This window comes from Pelophylax lessonae (assembly GCF_965119305.1).
Source record: "Pelophylax lessonae genome assembly, chromosome: 1".
NCBI lineage: Eukaryota > Metazoa > Chordata > Amphibia > Anura > Ranidae > Pelophylax > Pelophylax lessonae.
In genome coordinates, this window is record NC_138768.1 from 85,488,466 (window position 1) to 85,515,419 (window position 26,954).

At 45.1% G+C, this 26,954-nt stretch overlaps 1 protein-coding gene across 1 annotated transcript in view; it reads right to left on the reverse strand.

Moving 5' to 3' along the window:
* C6 (complement C6) overlaps positions 1 to 24,036 on the reverse strand; it is a 164,518-nt gene extending 140,482 nt beyond the window's left edge. The window contains exons 1-3 of the mRNA XM_082261715.1: positions 23,928 to 24,036; positions 19,370 to 19,521; positions 11,812 to 11,968 (exon numbers count right to left, since the gene is read on the reverse strand). Of these exons, the coding sequence (XP_082117841.1) occupies positions 11,812 to 11,968; positions 19,370 to 19,512 (300 nt within the window). The 5' untranslated portion in view covers positions 19,513 to 19,521; positions 23,928 to 24,036. The remainder of the gene's footprint in view (positions 1 to 11,811; positions 11,969 to 19,369; positions 19,522 to 23,927) is intronic.
* Between the last annotated feature and the right edge of the window lie 2,918 nt (positions 24,037 to 26,954).

Below are 26,954 nucleotides of genomic sequence, written 5' to 3' on the forward strand. Positions count from 1 at the left end.
TACACACGTGCAGATTATCTGCAGACTTTTGTCTGCAGACTTACCTTTTCTATGTAGTGCAAGGGCCTGCCAGATTGCATACAAATTGAAAGTGTTTAGATTTGACCTCATATTATATGGTTTTGGTAAGTCTGCAGACAAAAGTCTGCAGATAATCTGCACGTGTGTACGGGGCATTAGTATCTATATAGCCAACAAGCTCTTCTACAGATCTGTCCTCCTCCCCCTTTTTTTTCTTCTTACTCTGCTCTACTTTTCTTTCCCCTCTCTCTCTTCTCACTTCTAGCCATATGTTAATTACACATTGCACACAATCTGATTCTATAATCTCTTTTAGATCTACCAAAAAAGTACATACTGCAAGGGTCTGGTATGGATTTTGGGGGGACCCCCACACCATTTTATTTTTAATTATGGCTTGGGGGACCCCATGCCATTTTATACCTTTTTTTATTGCTGGCAATGGCCTGCAGCCGTGATAATTAGTTTAAATGTTTTTTCTTTTTTTTCTTTACAATTGTCGGTTTTGCTGCAGCAGGTTCTATACATGGTACAGATGCACTACTTTACAGGCAGACTAAGGTGACCCCCCAGGCACTAAGGGGACCCTCCGGGTACAGACACGAAAGGCCTGGTATAGATTGGGGGGACTCCAAATGTTTTTCTCTGACTTTTCTATTGACGCCATTCTTTTGTTTACATTTCAGCTGTCAGTGGGGTCAGTGAGTCATTCATTTTTTTTTTTTTAAATCAAGAAAAAGCTTTATTGAGAAAAATTCACACCATTACATTCAATAAAAGAAACAATGTCAGATGGCAGCATCAAACCATAAACATTCCATAGTCCACACCATGCCACAGTCCCCCCAAGTATATCACATAAAAGTACAGTTCGATCCACATAAAAGAGAACAAAGTATATGGAAATGCAGGAAACTCCCCTACCCCATTCATTCGAACCAAAAATTAACAGGAGTGCCACCCAAGGAATTACAATAACAAACGGTCCAGAACGAGATCATCAGGGGCCATGCCTGGACTGTTCAACCATACACCCCATACCTTAGAGAATTTCTGAGGCACCCCCCTATGCTGGTATATAACCTTCTCCATACGTAAAGTAGAAGCCATCTGTTCCAGCCACATCCTATACGTAGGTGCTTCCTGTGCTATCCAGTGTCTCAGGATAAGTAAACGGGCCTGAAAGAGCACCCGAGTGGCGGCCTCTTTCAGAAACCTATCTTCCACTATCGACTCCAGTATCCCAAGAATACAGTGTCTGGGATCCCTAGGGATATCCACCCCCAGAGCCCCATTAATGGCAGATATCACTGTGGACCAGTACCTGTGCAACTTTGGACATCTCCACAACAAGTGAATCAAGTCCCCTGTCTCTGTCTGGCATCGTCCACAGAGATCATCGTCGCGAAGACCCATGGCATGAAGTTTCAGGGGGGTGTGATGCACTCTTAGTAGGATGTAAAGCTGTGACACCTGGTGGGAGACATTGAGAGAGTAGCAACGAACTACCTCCAAGGCCTCCTCCCACAGTTCCCCCGGGACCTCCCCCACATCCTCATTCCAACGGTCACAAACCGGACTCGGGTATTTTTCCAAAAACGAACCCAAAAGAGAGGCGTAGCAGCCAGATATGAAACCCTTGGTGTCCGTATATTGTTGCATAAGGAAGAAAACAAGAGTCGGGGACAGGAAGAGCTGTCCATGGGCTGCCTGCACCCGCATCGCGTGCCGCAATTGAAAATAATAAAACCGCATACTGTCCGGCAGCGAGAATCGCTCCTTAAACTGCTCAAAAGACAGGAGGGACCCCTCCCGCAGAACATGCGTAAGGCGAGTCACCCCATATGCTCGCCACCTGATTGCCTGATCCAACTTACATAATTCAGGATAAGTCTTATTGTCCCAGATCGGGCTAAAATTAGTGTAGCCCAAGGCGCGCTGAAGTTGTTTAGTTTTGTCCCATATTTTTTGTAATAATCTATATGTCGGGAAACGCTTGTTAGGTTTACAAAAAAGCTGCGCCTCAAGACCCTCCGGCACCCCTCGTGCGCCAGCAAACCACTGCATAACCCCCAGTGCCATGCCAGTACGCGTCCCGGACACCGCCCCCACCAGATGTTGCAACTGGGAGGACAGATAGTACAACCATGGATTGGGAAGAGCGACCCCCCCCCCTCGCGAGGTTTCTGTAATTGCTCCAAACGTACTCTAGCTGCCTTACCCTTCCACATAAGGGTTCGGAATAGAGTATTAACTATGCAAAAGGTTTGCAGTGGAATGACAACAGGAGAATTATGGAGGAAATGTAATAATTGCGGCATCAATACCATCTTTATAAGGTTCACCCTACCGGCTAGTGAAAGCCAGAGTTTGTTCCAAGTCCTGATTTTATCGCGGAATCTGGTGAGAAGGGGACTAATATTAAGTAAGCTATACTGGGTCGGATCCACCGAGAACACAACCCCCAGGTATTTAAACTGCTGGACCACGGGGACCGGACAGTGGGGACCCGGGGAAGGGGCGACATCCCTGTCTAACTGCAGAAGGGCCGATTTGGACCAGTTTATAGTGAGTTCGGAAAACCGACCGAACTCAGTAATAACTGCCATAACTGTTCTCAGGGAAACATCAGTATCTCCCAACGTCAGGAGCATATCGTCTGCGTAGAGCAGGACTTTATCCTGATAGGGACCATATCGGAACCCCACGATGGATTGCTGAGCTCCAATGCATGCCGCAAGGGGCTCTATCGCTTAGGCAAACAATAGGGGGGACAGTGGACACCCCTGCCTCATCCCCCTTCCCAGAGAAAAGCATATGGAGACCCTACCTCCCTCCCTAATGGAAGCTGTCGGTTGATAGTACAATAGCTTCGCCCATGACAGGAAAATAGGGCCAAAACCAAAGGATTCCATGGTCGCCCAGAGGTATCCCCACTCAACACTGTCAAATGCCTTGTTGGCATCCAGTGACAGCAGCGCCCTCTCCCCCGCGTTGTCCGCCGGTGTCTGAATCGCAACAAACAGGCGACGCAGGTTAAGGGCCGTAGATCTATTGGGCATAAATCCCGCCTGGTCTTCATGTATGATGTGTGTTATAACCTTGTTAACTCTACGCGCCAAAACTGTGGCCAGTAACTTGACATCCACCTGGAGCAAGAAGATGGGTCTGTAGGATCCCTGGGCCATGGGGGGTTTATCCGGTTTAAGCAGTAATATGATGCTCGCCCCTAGTCATAGACTCTGGAAGAGTCCCCACCTCCCTCGCCCTCTGGAACACCTCTAATAATTTCGGCATCATCAACCCAGAGTAGTTTTGATAGATTTCAGCAGGAAGGCCATCATCCCCAGGAGCCTTAGATCCCGGAAAGAGGGCCACCGCTTCTAGCAACTCCTGTTCCGTAATCGGGGCTTCGAGCTGCATCCGCTGTTCCTCCGTCAACTGCGGTAGAGGAGTGGCACCTAAATATTCCTGCAACTCTTCCGGGCTGTATTGAGCCCACAAGAAGTACAGGTCCTTGTAAAATCTCACCAGTTCAGTCATAATTTTATCCTGCGTATCAACCAAAGCCCCCCCCCAGGCATCTGGAGAGCTCCTATGGGAGGAACCGAGGGGCGTGCCCCCACCATTCTCGACAGCATGCGGCCCGTCCTTTCCCCATCTTCATAAAATGCTGTTTTGGCAAAAAAACACTTTTTGTCCGCCTTGGAGCGAACTTCCCCAAAAAACACTTTTTGTCCGCCTTGGAGCGAACTTCCCCAACCCATACCGAGCCGAGAGCCATGCCGCCCTAATATCATCAGTGGGGTTGTGCAAGTATTCCTGCTCCATCCGCTGTGCACACTGGGAGAGCTGTTCCTCAAAGCATTTAGAGCTGTTCTGGACCTTCTTAACATTAGCTATGAGAACCCCTCGGAGAAAGCACTTAAAAGCCTCCCACCTCAGGAGCACATCACCGAATTGGTCATGCTCCTCAAAAAAGCTGGCAATGGCAGCTGGAATGTCGTTATCCGGCGGAAACAGTTTCAGCCAGAAGGCATTCAAACGCCAGGGAGCTCTACGTAAGTCCACCCGAGGGCGAACCTGTAATCTGACCACCAACGGGGAGTGATCCAAGATTTCCCTGCGGGCATACTTAATGTCCTCCACCATGGCAAGAGCCTCCCTGTTTCTCACACATAAATCTATACGAGACAATGCAGAGTGTGTTTTGGAGAAAAAGGAAAATTGCACCGTGTCAGGGTTTTTAAGGCGCCATACCTCAGACCAATCCACCTCCACCAGAAACCGGGAAAGAGCTGTACCTCTTGCCGCACCCACGGGGGAAGGTGGAGGGTGTCTGTCCCTGGCGGGGTCCAGCACCCCATTAAAGTCCCCTATAATAAACAGTGACAGACCAACTTTGTCCATAGTAAATTGGAGGAGCTCCCTGAGAACCCCAGAAGAAAAAGGAGGTGGTATGTACACTATTGCTAAAACACACATAACTTGAAAGAGCACACAATGTATGAACACATACCTCCCTTCAGAGTCCACCCGAACCCCCAGTTCCCGAAAGGCCAGCGACCCATGAATCAGCACACTGACCCCCCCGGGAATATGTGGAGTGGGTGGAGTGGTATCCCCAACCCACCCATGAGTACCAAAGACACCCAACAGAGTCCCCCACCAAATGAGTCTCTTGTAAAGCAATAATGGCCGGGTGGTACTTTTGTAACTGATGGGCCACCATAGCCCGCTTGAGCGGGCAGCCCAAGCCGCGGACGTTCCAAGAGACTACCGGTACCCCGCCATAAGAAAAAATAATAGAAATACATGGGTGGAGACCGGGGGCCCCTTCAAAGTGGCCAAGGCCCAAACAGAAAAGATCCCCAGAGGGCTGCCGGTGTGGAGGCATGGCATCCTGACAGTGTCCAGAAAAACATGCGGTGTGAATCTTCCCAAAAACAAAACAAATGTCATATGAACTAGAACTCAGTAAGTCAAGGCACAACGGCACCCTGACAACGAACTGTCTGAACACAGGTGGTCCACTCCAGACGGACCCGGCTGCGGCCCAACCGTCCGGAAGAGACCTACCCGGCCAATATGCACAACTGTGCAAACACATAAACAGGCCCCAGAACAGAGCCGTGTAGAAATACATCATTGTTCGTCAACACTTGCCATAGTTGGAGCTGTAGATTCCAAACCAAGCACGGTAAACGACCCCGGCTGGGTCAAAAGCAAACAGCGTGCTAGCGCACTTGCAAAATGTAGAATAGCTCCCGTTCAGAAAAATCCGGTCACTGAAGAAATCCCGGTCACTCTCCACGCTCATCCCTATTCCTACGGCTGAGAGCCAGCTCGTGGACATCCAGCCAGTTCGCCGCGTCTACAGCAGTGTCAAAGAAATGCGCCCTGCCTTCCGCCGTAACTCTCAAACGGGCACGGTACAGCATGGCATACACCAGGCCAACTCGACGGAGTCTCTTCTTCACATCAATAAATTTAGCTCTTTGTTTTTGTACATCCGCCGAAAAGTCCGGGTAGAAGGACACTCTGGCTCCATTATATCTGATATCGACTTTTTCACGGGCAAGGCGGAGCACCTTCTCCTTGTCCCTGTAGTGTAAAATCTTGGCGAGCATGGGCCTGGGAGCATTACCAGGTAGCGCCCTAGTGGGAACACGGTGTGCACGTTCCACCGCGTACAGAGGAGAGAAGGACTCGCGCCCGAAGATCTCACAGAGTCAGTTTTCTACAAAGTCCGTGGGGTCCCTGCCCTCCACCTTCTCTGGGAGCCCCACTATACGAACATTATTTCTGCGCAGGCGGTTCTCAATATCGTCCGTCTTATTCTTGTTAGCCTGAGCCTGCCTGGCTGTTTTCCTGGATTTCGTAATTAATGTGTGCATCTGGTCCTCCAAGTCGCAGATGCGTCTTTCGGCAGCTGTGGTGCGTTCCCGCATTTTTTGTAAATCCTGGTGCAAAAGGGCCACTTCCTCCGTGAGACCCCCCAATCTGTCCTTGACAGTGTTCACTGAAGCCGTGCATTTCTGTACTGCTAGAAGAATGTGACCCAAGGTGGGCTGAGTCCCCTCCAGCATGTCTCCCTCCAGCTCAGCACTAAACTCAGGCTGCTCAGGCGGTTCCAAAGCCCCCAGGCCCTGCTGAATGTCCCCGAGGGCCTGTGCTCCTGTCAGGGGTGCAGACTCCTCATCGCTGGGGTCCGGGATGTCACACAACTTTTAAGCATACAGCAGGATGTCACCAGCGCTGTCCTTTCCCCCTGTGCGCACTGTTTTGGGCTTTGTGCCTGTGTCTTTCTGCCTGTCAGGGCCTCGGGATGAGTGCTGCTGTCAGGGACCCAATACCCTGCGGAGGCGCACTGGTGTCGCTAACCGGCGAACGCCTATGTACATGCGCTGAGGCTACCTTGGTAGAGTTTGAGGCTACCTTGGTAGAGTTCGAGGCTACCTTGGTAGAGTTCGGGGCTACCTTGGTAGAGTTTGAGGCTACCTTGGCGGAGTTCGAGGCTACCTCAGTGTAGTTCGAGGCTACCAAATTGGTGCCAAAATGGCCTATTTAAACACAGCTGTCACTCTAGGTGATTGCTGTGTTGTCTTTAGCTCTCCTGTATCCTGTGCCTGTTATATCTGCTGTTCCTGTTTACCTGACCCGGCTTGTCTTTGGATTCTGATTACCTGCTGCCCGCCCTGACCTTGGCTTGTCCTGACTATCCTCCTGTCTCGTCCTGATCTGTTTACCTGCTACCGGCTATTGGTCCTGGACCTGTTCCTGGCTCTCCCAGGGAATCCAGGGGGCCGCGACCTGGTGTTAGCAAGCAGCCAAGTCCATCCCCACCATCTGAGGCCCTGGTGAAAACCGGCTAACACTTAGACTCCGCGCCTCTGGTGAACCTGTGCCACGCCAGTTACCCGGTAAGCCACTCCTCTTACGTCAGGCTCTGCCCTGTTACCCCGTGACAGCTGCGGAGTCCCCACGCCGGCCCCATCTTGTCTGGCCGAGCCAGGGACAGAGCCGTCCTTCAGCTTGCTCCCACGGGTCATAGCAGCGCCGATCGGGACATGCAGGGTACAGACAGGGAGAGTCTAAGATAAGGAACAGTCCAGGGTGAGCACCGGGCAAAGGAGGGGGTACAGCCGCTTACTGAGTCCACGTCCGCCCAGGTGCCGCCGCGATCGGCCGCCCGCCGCAGGAAAGGCCGCGGCTTCGGCCAGTAACTAGGCCTCGGTCCGGAACTCCACGAAGCGCGGTCCCCCGCAAAAACTACAGGCAGGATTCTGTGGCAGGGATGAAATAAAGCCTCTGGGAGGCGAGCTGGAGCCCGATGGTGTGAAGCAGAGGTAGGATGGCGAGGGATGGTGATCCGGCGGAGCGGAGCTCTCCCCACGGTCCAGGACTTCTGGTGTTCAGGAACACATACGGGAGCAAGAGGCAGCAGTAGACTCAGGGGGACCCCCTGAGAAAGATCAGTCCACTAATTGTGGTAATCCGGCCGGGTAAAGGATCTTATTAAAGGATTAATGTTTGGAGCTCCGTGAGCTGAGTCTTCTCACATGCCCGGTCCGGCCACGCCCCCGAGTCATTCGTTTTTATTAAGGACACGGCAGGTGGCTTCCCGGTCTGCTTACCAACCAGCTAATTTTCACACAGAATTCAAATCGTTCTGAAAATTTGGAATTCGTTAGAAAATTAATAAATTCAATTAAATAAAATGAAAGCTAAACAAAACAAAGTGATATCCGAAATTATTCAACTAAACGAAATTAGTAACATAACAAATCTGTCCGAAACTAAACAAAACAATCTTTTTCTCTTCTGCACATGTCTATTGACTGGTGAAACCATTGATATCAAGAGAGTATTCACAGGAAGTCTCTTACAGAGACCCAGATAGCAGTAGAACTCCAGAAGGGTTCCCTCCACATCCCCACTTAATCCATTGTTTCAGCTGGACGTATACTTTATTGCATACAAGAAGATTTTAGACAATTGTGCACTTCTTTTTCTGTACCATCATAACTGCCCCTGTGCACCAAGTCAGGTCCATAAAGACTTGGTTTAATGAGTTTGCTGGGAATATACATGAATGGCCTTCAAAGAGCACTTTCCTCAAACCTGTTGAACACAATTGTAATGTCAAATGTGAACATAAAGCCTTGACCTCATAAATGCTTTGTTTGGCTGAATGGGCACATCTTCCCACAAACACTCTCCAAACTATTGTGTAAAACCTTCCCAAACAAGTGTATACAGTGCCTTGAAAAAGTATTTTCCACATTTTGTCATGTTACAACCAAAAACGTAAATTTATTTTATTGGGATTTTATGTGATACGCCACTACAAAGTGGCACATGTAAAGTGAAAGTAAAATGATAAATGGTTTTCAACATTTTTTACAAATAAATATCGAAAAAGTGTGGTGTGCATTTGTATTCAGCCCCCTTTACTCTGATACCCCTAACTTCAATCTAGTGGAACCAATTGCCTTCAGAAGTCACCTAATTAGTAAATAGAGTCCGCTTGTGTGTAATTTAATCTCAATATAAATACAGTTGTTGTGTGAAGCCCTCAGAGGTTTTTTAGAGAACATTAGTGAAACAAAAAAAGCATCATGAAGACCAAGGAACACGCCAGACAGATCAGGGATAAAGTTGTGGAGATATTTAAAGCAGGGTTGGGTTATAATAAACTATCCAAAACTTTGAGCATCTCACGAAGCACTGTTCAATTCCTCATCCAAAAATGGAACAACTGAAAACCTACCAAGACATGGCCGTCCACCTAAACTGACAGGCTGGGCAAGGAGAGCATTAATCAGAGAAGCAGCCAAGAGGTCCATGGTAACTCTGGAGAAGCTGCAGTGATCCACAGCTCAGGTGGGAGAATCTGTCCGCAGGACAACTAATAGTCATACACTTCACAAATCTGGCCTTTATGGAAGAGTGGTAAGAAGAAAGCCATTGTTGAAAGGAATCCAAGAGAAGTCCCATTTTCAGTTTGCGAGAAGCCAAATGGGGGACACAGCAAACAGGTGGAAAAAGTGCTCTGGTCAGATAAGACCAAAATTGAACTTTTAGGCCTAAAAGCAAAACGCTATGTGTGGCAGAAAACTAACAGGGCACACCACCCTGAACACACCATGGCGGTGGCAGCATCATGTTGTGGGGATGCTTTTCTTCAGCAGGGACAGGAAAGCTGGCCAGAGTTGATGGGAAGATGGATGGAGCCAAATACAGGCAATCTCAGAAGAAACCTTGTTAAAGTCTGCAAAAGACTTGAGACTGGGGTAGAGGTTCACCTTCCAGCAGGACAACGACCCTAAACATACAGCCAGAGCTACAATGGAATGGTTTGGATCAAGTCAAAGTCCAGACCTAAATCCAATTGAGAATCTGTGGCAAGACTTGAAAATTGCTGTTCACAGACACTCTCCATCGAATCTAGCAGAGCTTTAGCTATTTTACAAAGAAGAATAGGCAAAAATGTCACTCTCTGTATGTGCAAAGCTGGTAGAGACATCCCCAAAAAGACTTGCAGCTGTAATTGCAGCGAAAGGTGGTTCTACAAAGTATTGACTCAGGGGGGTTGAATATAAATGCACACTTCACTTTTCAGATATATATTTGTAAAAAATGTGGAAATGTGCCACTTTATGTTGGTCTATCACATAAAATCCCATTAAAATACAATAACGTTTTTTGTTATAACATGACAAAATGTGGAAATTTTCAAGGGTGTATGAATACTTTTTCAAGGCGCTGTATATAGGTGCGATGGTAAGCTATCCAAAAATTTTGGCCATATAATGTACTGTACGTTACACCCAAAGTTTTTGTTGGAAAAAAAATGCTGGAAAGTTTGTATACTCTAGCAAAGTTATCTGAAAAATGTCTTTCATGATATTACACATGCAACTTCGGGGGAAAACAAATGGTAAAATTTACCTAGCCTATAAAGCTCCAACAGTATATCTTTTACTTTTGCACCCCAAGTTTCAGTTCCTGTACAGTTTAAGATGGGTAATATTAGGAGAAACTGAACCAACATCATAAAAGGTGCTTAGCAGATGACCTCCATGTAGACCTACTGTACATCATTAAAGGTCCTTAACCAATGACCTGTCTATTATCATTTAAAGAACAGATTCGCAAATATGGCATTGTCTATCTATTTAACATATCTATGGGACAATTTATGTTTATTTAATGTGCCACTTCTCACAGTGTTTCTGGCTTGCTTGGCTCACTTTGTAATAATAAATTGGGTAATTCTTTCTAAACACAGGGCAAGAAAAGTGTAACTTAATTTGAATTCTAATCCAATTGCCAAGATAATTATAAATCACAACAAATTAATAATGGGTCTGTGCTCAGTGACCAATATAAAGTGCATTTAAGTGCTAAAATAAAATATAAAAATATGAAATATAAAAAATAAAAAATGAAAAAACACAATGTGATGAATTATATAATAATCACCCCTTGTTGGTCTGACCCTAAAGATCAGTGACCAATATAAAGTGCAATTGGTGCTATACAAACAAATGCAAAAATCGATTGGGTGTCGCAGGCAACTTGCAAACACCTATCAGGCATCATTATCATTAAAGTGAACATAACTATATCTGAGGACTACAAACTGAAAATGCTATTTAAATATTTTTTTTAATATTCAGAGCAAACTCACCAATCCATCCCAATCCATCCATGTCTCCATGGTTTATTTTATTAAGAAATTAATTTGAATCCCCCACCCCACCATTTTTTTTTTTAATCAAGAACAATTTTATTGAGTTGCCAACAATAATACATTTATAACAGGTGCATACATACCTAATGTTACAGAAATACTGTTCGTTATACAAAATTGCAAACACATATTTCCTATTGCCTCTGCAGTTCCTCCCAAGTGACATTATAAATGCCATTATTGGCGCAGCAATCTATCCAGTACCAAGTCCGCAGGTGCCAGACCCAGAGTAGCCAACCATCTACCCCATACCTTCTCAAATTTGTAAGGGGAGCCCCTATGTTGATATATACGTTTTTCAATACACAAACATGTATTATACAACATGTATTACCCAACTCAGTTGTAGTAAAACTGTTGGGCCAACTGTTCAATCCACATCTCATGCGTAGGAGGTTCAGTTGCAGTCCAGTTTGCTAACAATAGTCTACATGCCTGAAACAGGGCTCTCGCTGCCGCCTCCCCAAGATATCTGTCCTGGGTGACCATATCAAGCATTCCTAACAAGCATTGTCTAACAACCCCACCATTTTTGGTTGCCTCCATCCTGAGTAAGGGTAGATGATTCATGTGGAATTTACTTTCGGGGACCCATCTGCCCTTAGCTCGGGCATGCAAGCAGGAGGGTGTGCTTTGCTAAGAAAGCTCCTCCAGATAAATGGAAAAAAGAAATAGCCATGAAGACTCCTGGGATGTATGACATAATTTTGGCCTAGGCCAAAAAAACAGGAAGTAACTAAAGAAATGTAAAATAAAAAGTTTAAAGCGAGTAAATATAATTTACCTTCCTATCCATTCACTAAGGCTCGTAGCATTAGGAATAAAAACAGTTAATGTTGATTGAGAGAGTTTAGTTCTGCTTTAAAATAGGGATTGGCAGGTAAACTAGCATACATGGCAATGCAACACAACAGCAATGTGTGGGACATCTACTGTATGGTTTTTTGTCATTGTTTGAGGAGTAAAAGTAATGCTACATTTTAGGGCAAGATTCAGTTAAAATGTACTGTATATCTTTGCAAAGGTCATACCTGCTTTTTGAGACATGGGTCACAATCCGACCAAGGTCCAAAGTCCCCAAGTCGACAATTAATGGCACACGGTTCTTCATTACAAGATCGGCTTTCGTATTTTGTGCACATTTGATTGCAGTTATTCTTCCAGAAGTAGTCATCATAGACTATATTTCTGTAACCAAGAGCAGCTTATTAATAACTGGCTTTGTTGCAAACACATACGTAATTTGTTTCATCAATACTAGGTACAAGAATATTTTATTATTTTTGGTATATAAATAATATTTTAGGGGGCAGTGGGTGCTGTTGTTGTTGTGTAATAGGTAATAGGAGATGAAGCTGAAGTTATTGTGTGGGGGCAAGGGAGGTCAGGAGGAACTAAAACTGTTTCAATGGGAAAAGTATAAAGCTCATACTATATGGCTCAAGCAGTACAACTAATTAAAGTCATCAATAGTAACACAAACACAAGTTTCAACTAGCTAGAATCCAAGAAAATGTTTTTCTTTTTCCTGGTATGCATTTATAGAAAAACCCGCATTTGAGCATACACAATTGTTGGGTATCCCTGATCTCGCTAGAATAAAATATGGGTGTGTGCAGAGCTACTAAAGGAAAAAAAGGCCCCTCTCGGCAGTGTTAATTTTGTTGACGAAAATATTTTCGTTGACTAAATTAACAGTATATTAGTCAACTAAAATATGACTAAAACAATTCAGATGACTAAAATACGACTAAAACTAAAATGGCATTTTAGTCAAAAGACTATGACTAAAACTAAATTGAAATTTGACGTCAAAATGAACACTGCCTTACCACATAAGTATAAAGTATCTCACTAATGTGAGTACCCCCCTCACATTTTTGTAAATATTTTATTATATCTTTTCATGTGACAACACTGAAGAAATGACACTTTGCTACAATGTAAAGTAGTGAGTGTACAGCTTGTATAACAGTGTAAATTTGCTGTCCCCTCAAAATAACTCAACACACAGCCATTAATGTCTACACCGCTGGCAACAAAAGTGAGTACACCCCTAAGTGAAAATGTCCAAATTTGGCCCAATTAGCCATTTCCCTCTCTGGTGTCATGTGATTTATTTGTGTTATAAGGTCTCAGGTGTGAGTAGGTGTGTTAAATTTGGCATTATCACTCTCACTCTGTGCTCTATTGTTGCTCTACATAAAGATGGCCTAGGCTATAAGAAGATTGCCAAGACCCTGAAACGAAGCTGTAGCATGGTGGCCAAGACCATACAGCGGTTTAACAGGACAGGTTCCCCTCTGAACAGGCCTCTCCATGGACGACCAAAGAAGTTGAGTGCACGTGTTTAGAGTCATATCCAGAGGTTGTCTTTGGAAAATAGATGTATAAGTGCTGCTAGCATTGCTGCAGAGGTTATAGGGGTGGGGGGTCAGTCTGTCAGTGCTCAGACCATACGTGGCACACTGCATCAAATTGGTCTGCATGGCTGACGTCCCAGAAGGAAACATCTTTCTAAAGATGATGCACAAGAATGCCCGCAAACAGTTTGCTAAAGACATGCAGACTAAAGACGTGGATTACTGGAACCATGTCCTGTGGTCTGATGAGACCAAGATAAACCTGTTTGGTTCAGATGGTGTCAAGTGTGTGTGGCAGCAACCAGGTGAGGGGGTACAAAGACAAGCGTGTCTTGCCTACATATAAGCATGGTGGTGGGAGTGTCATGGTCTGGGGCTGCATGAGTGCTGCTGGCATTGGGGAGCTACAGTTCATTGAGAGAACCATGAATGCCAAAATGTACTGTGACATACCAAAGCAGAGCATGATCCCCTCCCTTCAGAGACTGGGTCACAGGGCAGCATTCCAACATGATAATGACCCCAAACACACCTCCAAAACAACCACTGCCTTGCTAAAGAAGCTGAGGGTAAAGGTGATGGACTGGTCAAGCATGTCTCCAGACCTAAACCTTATTGTGCATCTGTGGGGCATCCTTAAATGGAAGGTGGAGGAGCGCAAGGTCTTTAATATCCACCAGCTCCATGATGTCTTCATAGAGGAGTGGAAGAGGACTCCAGTGGCAACCTGTGAAGCTCTGGTGAACTCCTTTCCCAAGAGGGTTAAGGCAGTGCTGGAAAATATTGGTGGCCACACAAAATATTGACACTTTGGGCCAAATCTGGACATTTTCACTTAGGGGTGTACTCACTTTTCTTGCCAGCGGTTTAGACATTAAGGCCCCTTTCACACTTGGGAGTCCGTGGGCGGACTCTGTTTTTCTCAGCGGGGGATCGATCCGCTGATCCCCCGCTGAGCAGGCGGATGGCAGTTCTGTCTCCACGCTGTGTGCAGAGACACAGCTGTCAGGTCTCCGCTGTCCTCTATGGGGGAATCAGATGAGAACGGACCGCCTGTCCGTTCTCATCTGATCCCATCCGATCCAATCCGCTGGACGGATGGAAAATAGGGTTTCCATCCCTCCGGATCTGACGCAATGGATCGGATGTCAACGGACATGTCTCCGCTGACATCCGATGCCCCATAGAGATGCGTGGGGCATCCGTTCAGATCTGCCTGAAAAACTGACAGACAAGACCTGAACGGTCCGCTAGTGTGAAAGGGGCCTAATTACAGAGAGATAATAATAAATATAGCAATGTAAAAAAGTCCATTTATAAAACATTTAATCCGGGAGGGAATAGTAGATGACACCAATGTTCCCAGAAAAAAAACACACACAGATAGATGTGCACCCAGTGTGATAAGGTAATCCCCTTACCAGATCCAAATGACCACTAGATTATAGGTGGTCAAAACCGTCAGAGCAACACTCAGATGACCCAGGGCCAGGGCTGCTGTTAGAAATCGCAGGGGCCCCGTACAGACTACCTGGCAGGGCCCCCCCCAAGAAAATATTAAAGATATATTTAGCTAAAATTACAACAAAATCACTATTATCAGACACAAATATAACATAACTCCCATAATTCCTGCTAAATCTAAAAAAAAAACTATGTTAAATAAAAAAGAAGATGAGATGAGAGATCAGAGAGACAGAGAGAGAGAGAAACAAAGTTACAATTTACAAATAAACTCCTGAGCAGAGATAAGAGCTGGGAGGGGGGCCCACTCAGGGAGTGGGATTAGTGAGGGACGACTGTCTCTTTCTCAACAGATAAAAGCTGATAGCAGGGAGAGGGACAGATCAGATTCAGGTGCCGGAGGAAGATTTCTGTATTTGTTGTCCATCACTAATCCCCCTCTCTGTGTGCGCCCCCCTGTGTGCTAAGGCCCCCTACAAGAGGGCTGGTGGTCCCCCCCTATCAGCGGCCCTGCCCAGGGCAATAACCGCATCCAAGGACTATAACCATCTGATAGGACAGGGTAACCGCTCAGTCATAGGGTAGCAGCTTCATGGCAAACACCCCCCTTGCCTTCCTATTTTTTCCTTAATATTTAATGTTGGTAATACAGTATACATAGATAATATGTACAATGGCATTGCAGCCAATAGAATTTACAGAGTTTTTTTTTTATATTTTAAATTTGCACTTCTGTTTGTCAAAAAGCAATATTTTTGTTTGTTTATGAAACTTGATTTTATTTATAAAGAAGTTATATATCAGCTAAATCTGTAACTATAGTGCATGTTCAAACCTTATTACTATAAATAATAACATGTTATTATATTTTTATTCCAGGAGTATATAATGAGTTTGGCAATTCCTAAAGGCCACTCCTGCAGCTCCCCTATTGTGCCAGGCTGGCATCCTAGCAACCAATCACATTCCTTCTCCACCCCTAGCATTCAGGGAAGGAGGATGGAACTTCCTCCTCCTGCCCGCTGCACCATGTACTTGTATGATAAAGTATTATATTCTCTTTGTATTGCTTGCTTTATGTGAAATCCCTGGTGTTCCTGCCAGTCCCTCTGCTTTCTTATTTAAAATTGACCACACTAAGCAGGAGAAAATACAGTGGTCAGTTCTATAGCTATGGCTTCTCCACTGCACAGCCATTCACTGGGAAGCTCAGTATGCTGCTGCTCCTCCCCCTATATAAAAATGTTTTGCCTTTAATTTCTATTTTATATTGAATGGATTGTTTTACAAGGTGATCATTTACAATCACTCTAACTAAACCCATTCGATTTTAGTTGACTAAAATATAATGGAGATTTTAGTCAACTATAATGTACTAGAGATTTTAGTTGACTAAAATAAAAATAAAACAATTCAGATGACTAAGATAGGACAAAAACTAAAATGGCATTTTAATTAAAAGACTAAAATATGACTAAAACTAAAATGCCATTTTAATCAAACGATTCGGACTAAAACTACATTGAAATTTGACATCAAAATTAACACTGCTTCTCAGCTTTGCTCACACCGCTTGTTATGGATGCCTTTTAGTGGACAAAACTACAGGGTTCCCAGGAACCATAGGGTTCATGTAGGGTTTTCTTTTCTGCTTGGATGCAAGGTCACCAAGCATAGGCAGCTCTCTAATTAGGCAAATTAGGCTGTCGCCTAAGGCCTCGCACCTACAGGGGCCTCGCGGCCAGTGGCAGAGCGACAACATTTAGAAGGGCACAGTCAGGGAAATCTCCCAAATAAAAGATTGCTTTAAATCCTTGGATATTAAAGTTGCAGCAGTGTGCTGCAGTCCCTTCACTGCGGCTGCCAGGTGTCTGTTGTCCGCTGACACTTACCCCGCCTTCTCTGCCTGGGGATTGGGCGTCTGATCATGTAATCCTAAGATGTGGAGGAATCGGTGGGCGTGTACCTGCATCAGTAGGAAGTGACCGCCCGTTCAGCTCACTCTGCTATCATCGGTTGTTGCTCTGGGAGGAGTGCTCTGCCCTGGCCCTGGAACAAAAAGGTAACCAAGTCCCGACTTGTCACTCTGCTGGTCATAGATTTGCGGTGTCTACTACGCAAAGGGGGTGAGGAGCCCCAGGGAAGTTGGAAGAGTCTTAGAATGGTTGGTGGAGGAGGAGGAGAAGAAGAAGGCCCTGGGTGGCTGGGGGAGGAGAGGGTGGCTGTAAGAGAAAGAGAGGGTCCCTGGGTGGCTAGGGGAAAAGGAGATGGCCCCTGGGTGGCTGGAGGAAAAGGAGATGGCCCCTGGGTGGCTGGAGGAGAAGGAGATGGTCCCTGGGTGGCTGGGGGAGAAGGTGATGGCCCCTGGTTGGCTGAGGGAGAAGGAGAGGGCCCCTGGGTGGCTGAGGGAGAAGGAGAGGGCCCCTGGGTGGCTGGGGGAGAAGGATAGAGCCCCTAGGTGGCTGGGGGAGAGGGACCCTGGGTGGCTGGGGGAGAGGGAGAGGACCCCTGGGTGGCTGGGGGAGAGGGTGAGGGCCCCTGGGTGGCTGGGGGAGAAGGAGAGGACCCGTGGATGGCTGGGGGAGAAAGAGAGGGCCCCTGGGTAGCTGGTGGAGAATGAAAGGGCCCCTGGGTGGCTGGAGGAAAAGGAGAGGGGCCCCTGGGTGGCTGGGGAAGAAGGAGAGGGCCCCTGGGTGGCTGGGGGAGAAGGAGAGGGCCCCTGGGTGGCTGGGGGAGGAGGAGAGGGCCCCCATGATGCCAGAGTCAGTTGCCAGGGAAGAAAGTGGAGCTGAGCCAGTCCTGCATATCTGACATCAAAGCCAAACATGGTGGAGCTGGAGCCCTTTGCCCTACACAATGACAGCACCTGAGGTGGAAGGTGAGGGGTAGCGGGGCTGTGACATTATAAAGGCATATGGACTCTGTACATTATTGGTAGTTTTGGTTGGAGTTGTCCTTTAGATGTTTAACTCCAGCCCGCTATGCTGGGACTTATAGTGCCCTAGAATGTGGAGGACTGAGGAATCCTCAGTTCCTCACAGAGGGCACTACAAGTTCCAGAATAGCAGGCTGCCATGCCTTAGTCCCCACAAAGGGCACTACAAGTCTTAGCATAGCAGGCAGTAGTTCCTCAGTCCCCTACAGAGAGCAGTACAAGTCCAAGCATAGCAGGCTTCCATTCCTCAGGGAGGAATGGCAGTGCACTATACTGGAATTTACAGTGCCCTCTGTGGGGACTCAGGTATGGCAGCCTTCTGCAGTGGGACTTGTCGTGCCCTAGACTGTGGCAGACTGAGGAAGGGAAGTGTAAGGGGGACTCTGGAAACTCTGATGCAAGGGGGAGCCTTGGTGACCACAGAGTTCTCTTTTACACCATAGTCCCCAGCTTTCCCACTCAAATCAGGGTTCCCAGAACTCTCCTTACATCAGAGTCTCCAGCATTCCCCCTTATATCAGGGTTTCTAGAAACTGTGAATTCATAGTACAAAGGTTAAGGCTCTTAATATATGCAATTTATACAATTAATTTTTATCGCTTGAATTATTTTTCCCATTATGGGCGTGAGTGGGGCTTCATGTCCAAATTTTGCCTTAGGCCTCACAAAGCCTAAAGCCGCCTCTGTCACCAAGAGGATGGATCAGTTGAGATTGAAGGATGTCATCATCTGTACTTTGCAATTGTACAAACCTTGCTATATGTAGTGAGTGACTAAGTTATAAATACTTATCAGCCCAGGCAATCACTGCTATAAGCTTGACCTCATGGTGTGAGTTGAAGATGTGATAAATTATTTGGAACAGCCTCAATAGTGTTCCTAGGTATCTGAACTCCTGACCACAGGGACAGAGTGCTGAGTTCTGTATCCCCTGGTCATTGGCCCACAAGAGCTGTGTGTCAGAAAATGTGCCCCTTGTGGGAGAATGGTACAAGATGCTGGCCTACTAAATGATTAGAAGTTCTTCAACATAGAGGAAGTTCTTGTGCCTATCCCCCAGTTGAAGAGAGGTGGTGAGTGACTAGCAGAGAGAGATGGTGAACACGGGTTCTTTCTCAGCTGTTCTGCTTTAGGAAACTGCTACCAAGACACCCAAGAACCTTTGACCCCTAGTAGCTTAAGATCTGTGAGTTGATATAAGCCAGCACAGTCTGTAGGAACACAAAAAGGTTTATTGCAAGTTAGCCTGAGCTTTAAGACTGGGTGAAGTTGGATGTGCTGACTATTCTCCACCATTCTTCCCATATTCTGCAGTGAGCAGTAAATAAGTTCAGATTTGTTCTACAAAGTTATTGGCTCTTAAGTAATTTTCCTTAGCGCCCTAAAACAAGAACTAGTCCCGGTGGATATGCCTAGAGTATTACAGCGAGTGCCGGGACATGGTCATCCAGCGCCCAGGGCAAGGATGCCAAACTGCGCCCCCCCCCTTCCCTTAGGGTTAGGGTCAAGGCACCCCCTCATTCTTGCAATAAACCATTGCACCCAGGGCAACCTCCCCTCCTGCCTCCTCTTGTCTCGGCCCTGATTACAGCTATGTAAGAGGACTAGGAGATCTCATTGTGGCCTTTTATGTCATCTGGAAGTCATTTGCTGTGACCTACATATCTAGCCAAAAATGTCTGAACTTTTAAAATTCTGTTGATGTCGTTTACAGTAGGGAATGTTTTATAGCACAAAGCTAATTATTATAACTTTCTTTACTCTTCATTGCGATGGTGGTTAGTAAGTGACTGCACATTTCAGTTACATGAACCATTCAGAACTTACCGTGACCGGCTCTGTGTTCCATAGGCACATGTTCTGGTACATGCTGACCAAGAGCCCCATGGGTAATGTTCACAAAAGCATGAAGAGGCCGTTGCTACAAGGCAACTTATGAGCAAACTAAAGAGGCAGATTCTGGACTCCATCGATTAACACTGAAAATGAGAGATAGGCAAAACATGACTTACAGCATTTTCCTTAGCTTGTTCAGAATTATAATTAATACTTCGGTATTGTTACATGAAAACTGTTGCAAAAAAGAACCGAATGTGTTGCATACTGTAACCAGTCACACCTTGCTTTCTGTCATTTTTCTAATGTATAATATCTTTTTTTTAACTAACAGCCCATAGAATGGCATATGAATCAACATTTTACAAATTTTCCTCTTGTAAAAAACGTTAACCGTAAAGCCATTGTATAATAATAACTGTGGCTTGACAAACCAGTGTACCATAGTTCCAAATGGCAGCTGCTCTGTTCCTGGAATAAACTTTATTGTTCACAGCACAACCTGCATAGGCCTCTTGTTTTAGCGTAGTGGTGGTCAACTTTCTTGATATAAGGGGCCTCAAGTTCAGCCCCTGACATTACACAAAGGCAGCAAAAAATATCCAGTAAATGTAGTGCTACAGAACACTGTGAGAGACTGCCATGGGTGTAGATAACAACAGGTGTCAGGGGAGTCCAACCCCCCCTCCAGTGTCCTGTACAAGTGCCCAGTGCCACTGCAATGCTCATCAACAGTACACAGTAGAGGCCCAGGGTGGTGCACGGGTATGCTATAGCACCCCCAAACAACCTCCAAGTCGCAGAGATCTTTTTTTTTTTTTGAAAGACCACTGCCGCAGCTTTACCTTGTGCCAGGCCGGCATCCTAGCAACCAATTACATTCCTTCTCTGCCCCCAGCATTCAGAAGGGGAACTTCCTCCTGCAGACCTGCTGCTAGTCCCCACCCTTCCAGCACTTAGAATGTAACTGGACTCCTAAGCAGGGGGAGGGGGGAGAGTTCTAAAGACACCAATTTAATGTTGTGGAGTGGCTTTGGGGACCCTGATATAAGCAGGTGGACTCTGGGTATCCAAATGTAAGGGGAGAGACTCCCGGGACCCTGATGTAAGGGCTGCGACTCTGGGGACCCTGATGTAGGGAAGGAATTAATCCGGGGACCCTGATGTAGGGGAGGGATTATTCCATGGGACCCTGATGTAACGGAGGGAGAACTCTGGGAACCGCTATGTAAAGGGGTGGCCATACTGACCCTGATGTAGGGGGGGGTGGTTGTGGGGGCCCTGATGTAAGTTCTGTGGCTCTGAAGACCGTTATGTAAGGGGGAGACTCTGGAGACCCTGATGTAAGGAGGGGGGGGGGCTCTGGGGACCCATATAAAAGGGGATGACTCTGGGGAATTTGGTGTAAGGAGGGGTGACTCTGGGGACCCTTATATAAGGGGGTGACTCTGGGGAACCTTATGCAAGGGGAGAGACTCTAGAGAACCTGATGTAAGGTAGGGGTGACTCTGGGGACCCTAATGTAAGGGGATGGATCTGGGGACACTGATGTTAGGGAAGGGTCTCTGTAGAGTGGCTCTGAGGAAGAGGCGTAGTCCTCGAAACGTGTCAGCTGTCATCCTAATTAGACAATGGACTTTCATATGAACTACTGCTGACACTCAAGTTTCTGAGTCCGATATGATTGATTTCATCTGCGTTTGTGAGTAGTCATTTTTATGTTACAACAATAAAACCATTATTGAGGATAATGCGCTAGGTTGGTGCGCCCTTTTTGTGTTTTTTGTTTGCAGTAAGGAGGGGTGACTCTGGGGACCCTAATGTTGGGGGAGAACTGTGGGAACCTGATGTAAGGGGGAGACTCTGGGGACCCTGATGAAAGGGGGGAGACTCCAGGGACCCTCATGTTAGAGAAGGAGTGAGTAAGTAAGTAAGGACTGACTTAGAAGTGGAACTTTGGGGACTTGTAGGAGGTAATCCTGGTCAGAATTTAGGATGTAATGGAGAAATCGGATGTGAACTGGAGGCTCGTCCTGACTGCTGCATTCTATATGTTGTTTTGTATAATATTATAACTCCTGACCCCTACGCTTCATACATTATGATGTACATTACATAGTCCTGGCTATAGTGTTCATTGTTCCAGCAATTGCTGGTTTTAATTAAGTTCTTTTTTAAGGTAGATTCAGACAAACAAAGTGATCAGTTTTTTTTGTGCAGAAAAGCATACGTGATGGAAAAGTTTATTTTTCTAAAATTGATCCTTTGTTCTGAGGTTTATGTGTATCTGTGAGACTGTCATTTGTGACATAGGAATTAGGAGTATTTTGTGGGTACAAGGACTGTGATATATGTGTGCATTGTATAGAGCCACTAGGCACAGATTCTGTTTAATCATCCCCATTAAGCCCCTCCCACTGTTAGGCAAAATATGTCCTCTGCGTCACTTACTACTGATTCCTGAGCTTTGCCCCACCTAGTACTGACCTCTGAACCCTGCCCCACTTACTATTGACCCCTGAAATCTGCCTCACTTACTACTGACCCCTAAACTCTGTCCCACCTAGTACTGACCTCTGAACTCTGCCCCACTTACTATTGACCCCTGAAATCTGCCTCACTTACTACTGACCCCTGAGCTTTGCCCCACCTAGTACTGACCTCTGAACCCTGCCCTACTTACAATTGACCCCTGAAATCTGCCTCACTTACTACTGACCCCTGATCTTTGCCCCACCTAGTACTGACCTCTGAACCCTGCCATACTTACTATTGACCCCTGAAATCTGCCTCACTTACTACTGACCCCTGAGCTCTACCCCACCTAGTACTGACCTCTGAACTCCGCCCACTTACTATTGACCCCTGAAATCTGCCTCACTTGCTACTGACCCCTGAGCTTTGCCCTGCCTAGTACTGACCTCTGAACTCCGCCCCACTTACTATTGACCCCTGAAATCTGCCTCACTTACTACTGATCCCCTGCACTTTGTGCCCCCTTAAGCCATGACCAATATTCAGCACACTAAGAACCACATCCAATATTTGCCGAACGCTTTCGTTTTCACGGGCAAGACAGCTGAACTTTTGATCTTGCACACAGGTCCACGGTTTTCATAAAACACCCCCATAGCCAACCTTTCTGAGCAGGTGCAAACTGCAAAGGGCACCATCTTGTGTTACTCTTGCAATTTGAGAGAGCTGAACCCCACTTCCGCAAGAAAAAAAAATGATCTAGAGCCTTGGAGACTTTAGGTATGCATCAACAAGATATGATTTGAGATTGCAAAAATACTATAGAAGTTGTTGAAGACTGGGAATATTCTTCAGGAGACGTAGACTTGAGACATGTTCCATAATACTGTAGCGATCACTGTTTATACAGGAGAATAAGGAAACACAGATTACTGTCTGCAGGGGCGCCAAGGAATGCACAAAAAAGGGCCAAAGGGCATAAGGGGCATCAGGGTTCTAATGTGTTTCACCCTAAAGAACTTAACACCCTGTTATTAAGCCCCTTAAAGTAAAACACGTCAGAAGGAGCAGTCTGTGCGTGATGTGCTATGAACAAAATGGTTCATTGCAATAAAGTTTATTACGAGCTGCTTTACTCTGTGCATTCAGAAAAAAATCCCTAGGCATTTAACAGGAGATATGTATGCTATGAAGAGTAATAAAAAAAAAAAAACAATAGTAATACAGATCCCAAGCCCCAGAATGCTGAGTAAAGCACACTTAACAATAGTTTCACAATCTGGTGTTTGGTTTTGTGTCCAGCAATCCAAAGCATTGAGAGTTTTTCTTGATATTGTAAATTTTCCAGCATCCACTACTCCTGATGTGATTCCATCCCATCCTTCATATCAGAAAGTATATGAATCCATGTATGACACCATAGAAAAGCCGTTATCTGTTCATAAACAATAAGCCATACACAGAAAACAGAATATGTGTCTTAGTCGCGAGCTTGCAGTTTTAGAGCTACTCTAAAAGAAAACAAATAGCTGAATTCCTGACCTTTTTTTTATAATTGGTGGAAACCCCTAGTTAAAGCTCATATAAACATTATATTACATCTCATATAAACTTTAAATCTTCCTGTAATTTCAAAGGTTGATTTCATTCTTGATATGCAGTTTTGATTAAAAGAATCCCTACTGATTCAGCCGACACATATTGCTCACGCATCCTGTACCATTGTCACTATTAGGAATCTGGTACAATGCAATCATATGCAGTTGAGCGAGTGAATAGAAAGGGAAGCGGCTGAAATAGACTGGAGGAAATCAGTCTCACTTAGATGCAAACAAAGCATAAAATAAGGGTGAATATGGTCCTTAGTAATGAAAACAAAAATACAGCATCAGTTTATGATATACAGCGTTCTAGCAAATTAAATGTCATCCAGAAGAGGTTAGACCTACTTTAAGGCAGTTTAGATAACTGGTGATACATCATACTTTTAAGCAATAACATCACTGCTTACTAAATGAATAATTTTATGGTTCTTAACATATATTTAGGTTCTTTTTGTGTTAGCATGCCTTACCTTGGCTCCTGTGACACTGCTATCTGTGGAGTAGATTCCCTTAAAGTAAAAGTCCAGGGTTTTGTTTACATTGGTTAATTTTATACCAACCTCCACTCCCCTCATCCATTGAAAAGCAAATTTAGTATTTTGAAAACCATTGTTTGGTTCCATTATCTTTTAAATCAGGAGTCTGTGTGTGAAATCCAAGCTGGTTATAGACTACAGATGACCGGACAGGGGGGTGGTGGTGTCTGCTGACACCCACAGATGGGACAGTCCTCAATAAATCAGGTAAAAATCAAGTTTGTGGCATCCATAGTCTTTCCATCTTCAGATATTTGCCTTTCTTTAATGATATAAAGTAATTTTCTAAGCTTGCATGGACATACAGGCTTTTCTGCCACATTTTTGCCATGATGCATCTCAATAAAGTAGCATGTTTTTGCATGGCCTGGTCTTTACCATAATGTACCATATGTGTACATTGTGACATAACCAGTTTATATTTGGCGTGTAATGATCACATACATATGTCAAACCTTCAAACATAGGTAGGAAATCAAGAGACAGGAGGAGAGGGCAACCGTCCTAGTGACAGCTGCTGTCTAAGGGTTCGTTCAGACATGCAGCTAATATAGCCACTCCTTTGAAAAGTGATCTGTGGTGGTCATGTTCAAAATGTGGTCATGTTCGACATTGGTAGCCCCTGGCCGAAAGCGACCTGGGTCGGGGATGTGACTTATTCCGTTTCCGCATCCTACCCATTATCTACTTTCCCAAAGGCGCCGGTTAGTTTATACTGAATGTAGCATGAAGTCCTACTGAAGCTCACACCTTTTCTTTCTTTAGTCTTATACAGCCATATATTATAATTTTATTGATTTTTGTTCTTTTAAAAATTCTTTAAAATATCTATCCTCTTAGAGGACATGTCATGCATACTGACGTTGATATGTAATGCCTACATCCTGCCCCAATAACAGACTGCCCTGGGCATGGAGGCCTAGCTCACGTACAGCACCACTGGACAGCACATCTATGTTTGGACACATTGAAATCTGCTTTTTGAAAAGTGGAGGAGTATAAGATTCAAGCCAAGTCTATTGAAATTGGATTTTAATGTGTCCATGTTCATGCACAATCTGACTTCTTTTAGGTACCATCATTGCCTGTATTTAGTTTAGGAAGCAAAGCCACACATGGTAATCCCAGCATACAAAAGATTTTTGTGATCCAATGAACAGGCCAACAAGACCTCACCGGAATACTCCCTCTGAAGCCTCCAGAAGGAGAATCTCTGTGATTATGGTTCTGTTGGTCTGTTCGTTGGATCAGTAAAGATATTTTGTATGCCAGGATTATTGTATGTATCTAACTTTTTTATGGAATACAGACTTCAAGCGTTTAGATTTTGCCCTGCTGTGATCAAGGCTATTGCTCTTATTGAATCTGTTACCCTAAAGGAGTAGATTTCAGGAGGGTTCAAGCCTTCTAAGACAAGGATCTTGTCCCTTAACCAAATCAAAAGAAAAGCAGCTGCCACTGTCTGCTTGCGAGTCATTTTATTTGGTCCCTTACATCTTGATTCCACTTTGCACTCCTGTAAGTTGTCAAGACCAATGTTTTGGGGACAAGTCTTTTAGGGTCACCTTGAAAAAAAGGGGCCTGCAGTTATAAACAAAGGTCTTTATCCTGCACATTTGAGAGACAGAAGTGGAGTGCTGGAAAGCATCAATGTCCTTTGTATGATCAAAGCTACTGCTTGTATCAAATCTACTTTAATTGTAAACTTTTATATACAGGCAGTCCCTGAGTTACATACAGTCAGGTCCATAAATATTGGGACATTGACACAATTCTAATCTTTTTGGCTCTATTCACCACCACCACAATAGATTTGAAATGAAACAAATAAGATGTGCTTGAACTGCAGACTTTCAGCTATAATTTGAAGGCATTTACATCCAAATCAGGTGAAAGGTGTAGGAATTACAACAGTTTGTATATGTGCCTCCAACTTTTTTTTAAGGGACCAAAAGTAATGGGACAATTGGCTGCTCAGCTGTTCCATGGCCAGGTGTGTGTGATTCCCTCATTATCCCATTTACAAGGAGCAGATAAAAGGCCTGTGGGTCTCATTTCAAGTGTGCTATTTGCATTTGGAATCTGTTGCTGTCAACTCTCAATATGAGATCCAAAGAGCTGTCACTATCAGTGAAGCAAGCCATCATTAGGCTGAACAAACAAAACAAACCCATCAGAGAGATAGTAAAAACATTAGGTGTGCCAAATCAACTGTTTGGAACACCAAGAGACCCGGAAGACCACGGAAAACAACTGTGGTGGATGACCAAATAATTTTTTCCCTGGTGAAGAAAACACTCTTCACAACAGGTGGCCAGATCAAGAACACTCTCCAGGAGGTAGGTGTATGTGTGTCAAAGTCAACAATCAAGAGAAGACTTCACCAGAGTGAATACAGAGGGTTCACCACAAGCTGTAAACCATTGGTGAGCCTCAAAAACAGGAAGGCCAGATTAGAGTTTGCCAAACAACATCTAAAAAAGCCTTCACAGTTCTGTAACAACATCCTATGGACAGATGAGACCAAGATTAACTTGTACCAGAGTGATGGGAAGAGAAGAGTATGGAGAAGGAAAGGAACTGCTCATGACCCAAAGCATACCACCTCATCAGTGAAGCATGGTGGTGGTAGTGTCATGGCATGGGCATGTATGGCTGCTAATGGAACTGGTTCTTTTGTATTTAGTGATGATGTGACTGCTGACAAAAGCAGCAGGATGAATTCTGAAGTGTTTCAGGCAATATTATCTGCTCATATTCAGCCAAATTCTTCAGAATTAATTGGACGTCGCTTCACAGTGCAGATGGACAATGACCTGAAGCATGCTGCGAAAGCAACCAAAGAGTTTTTTAAGGGAAAGAAGGGGACATACTAAAACATTTAATGTGAAAATGGCTTAATGTAGCTTAATGTGTAATAAAGTGCCTAAACCATAACCAATTGCCCTGAAACTTTGCACA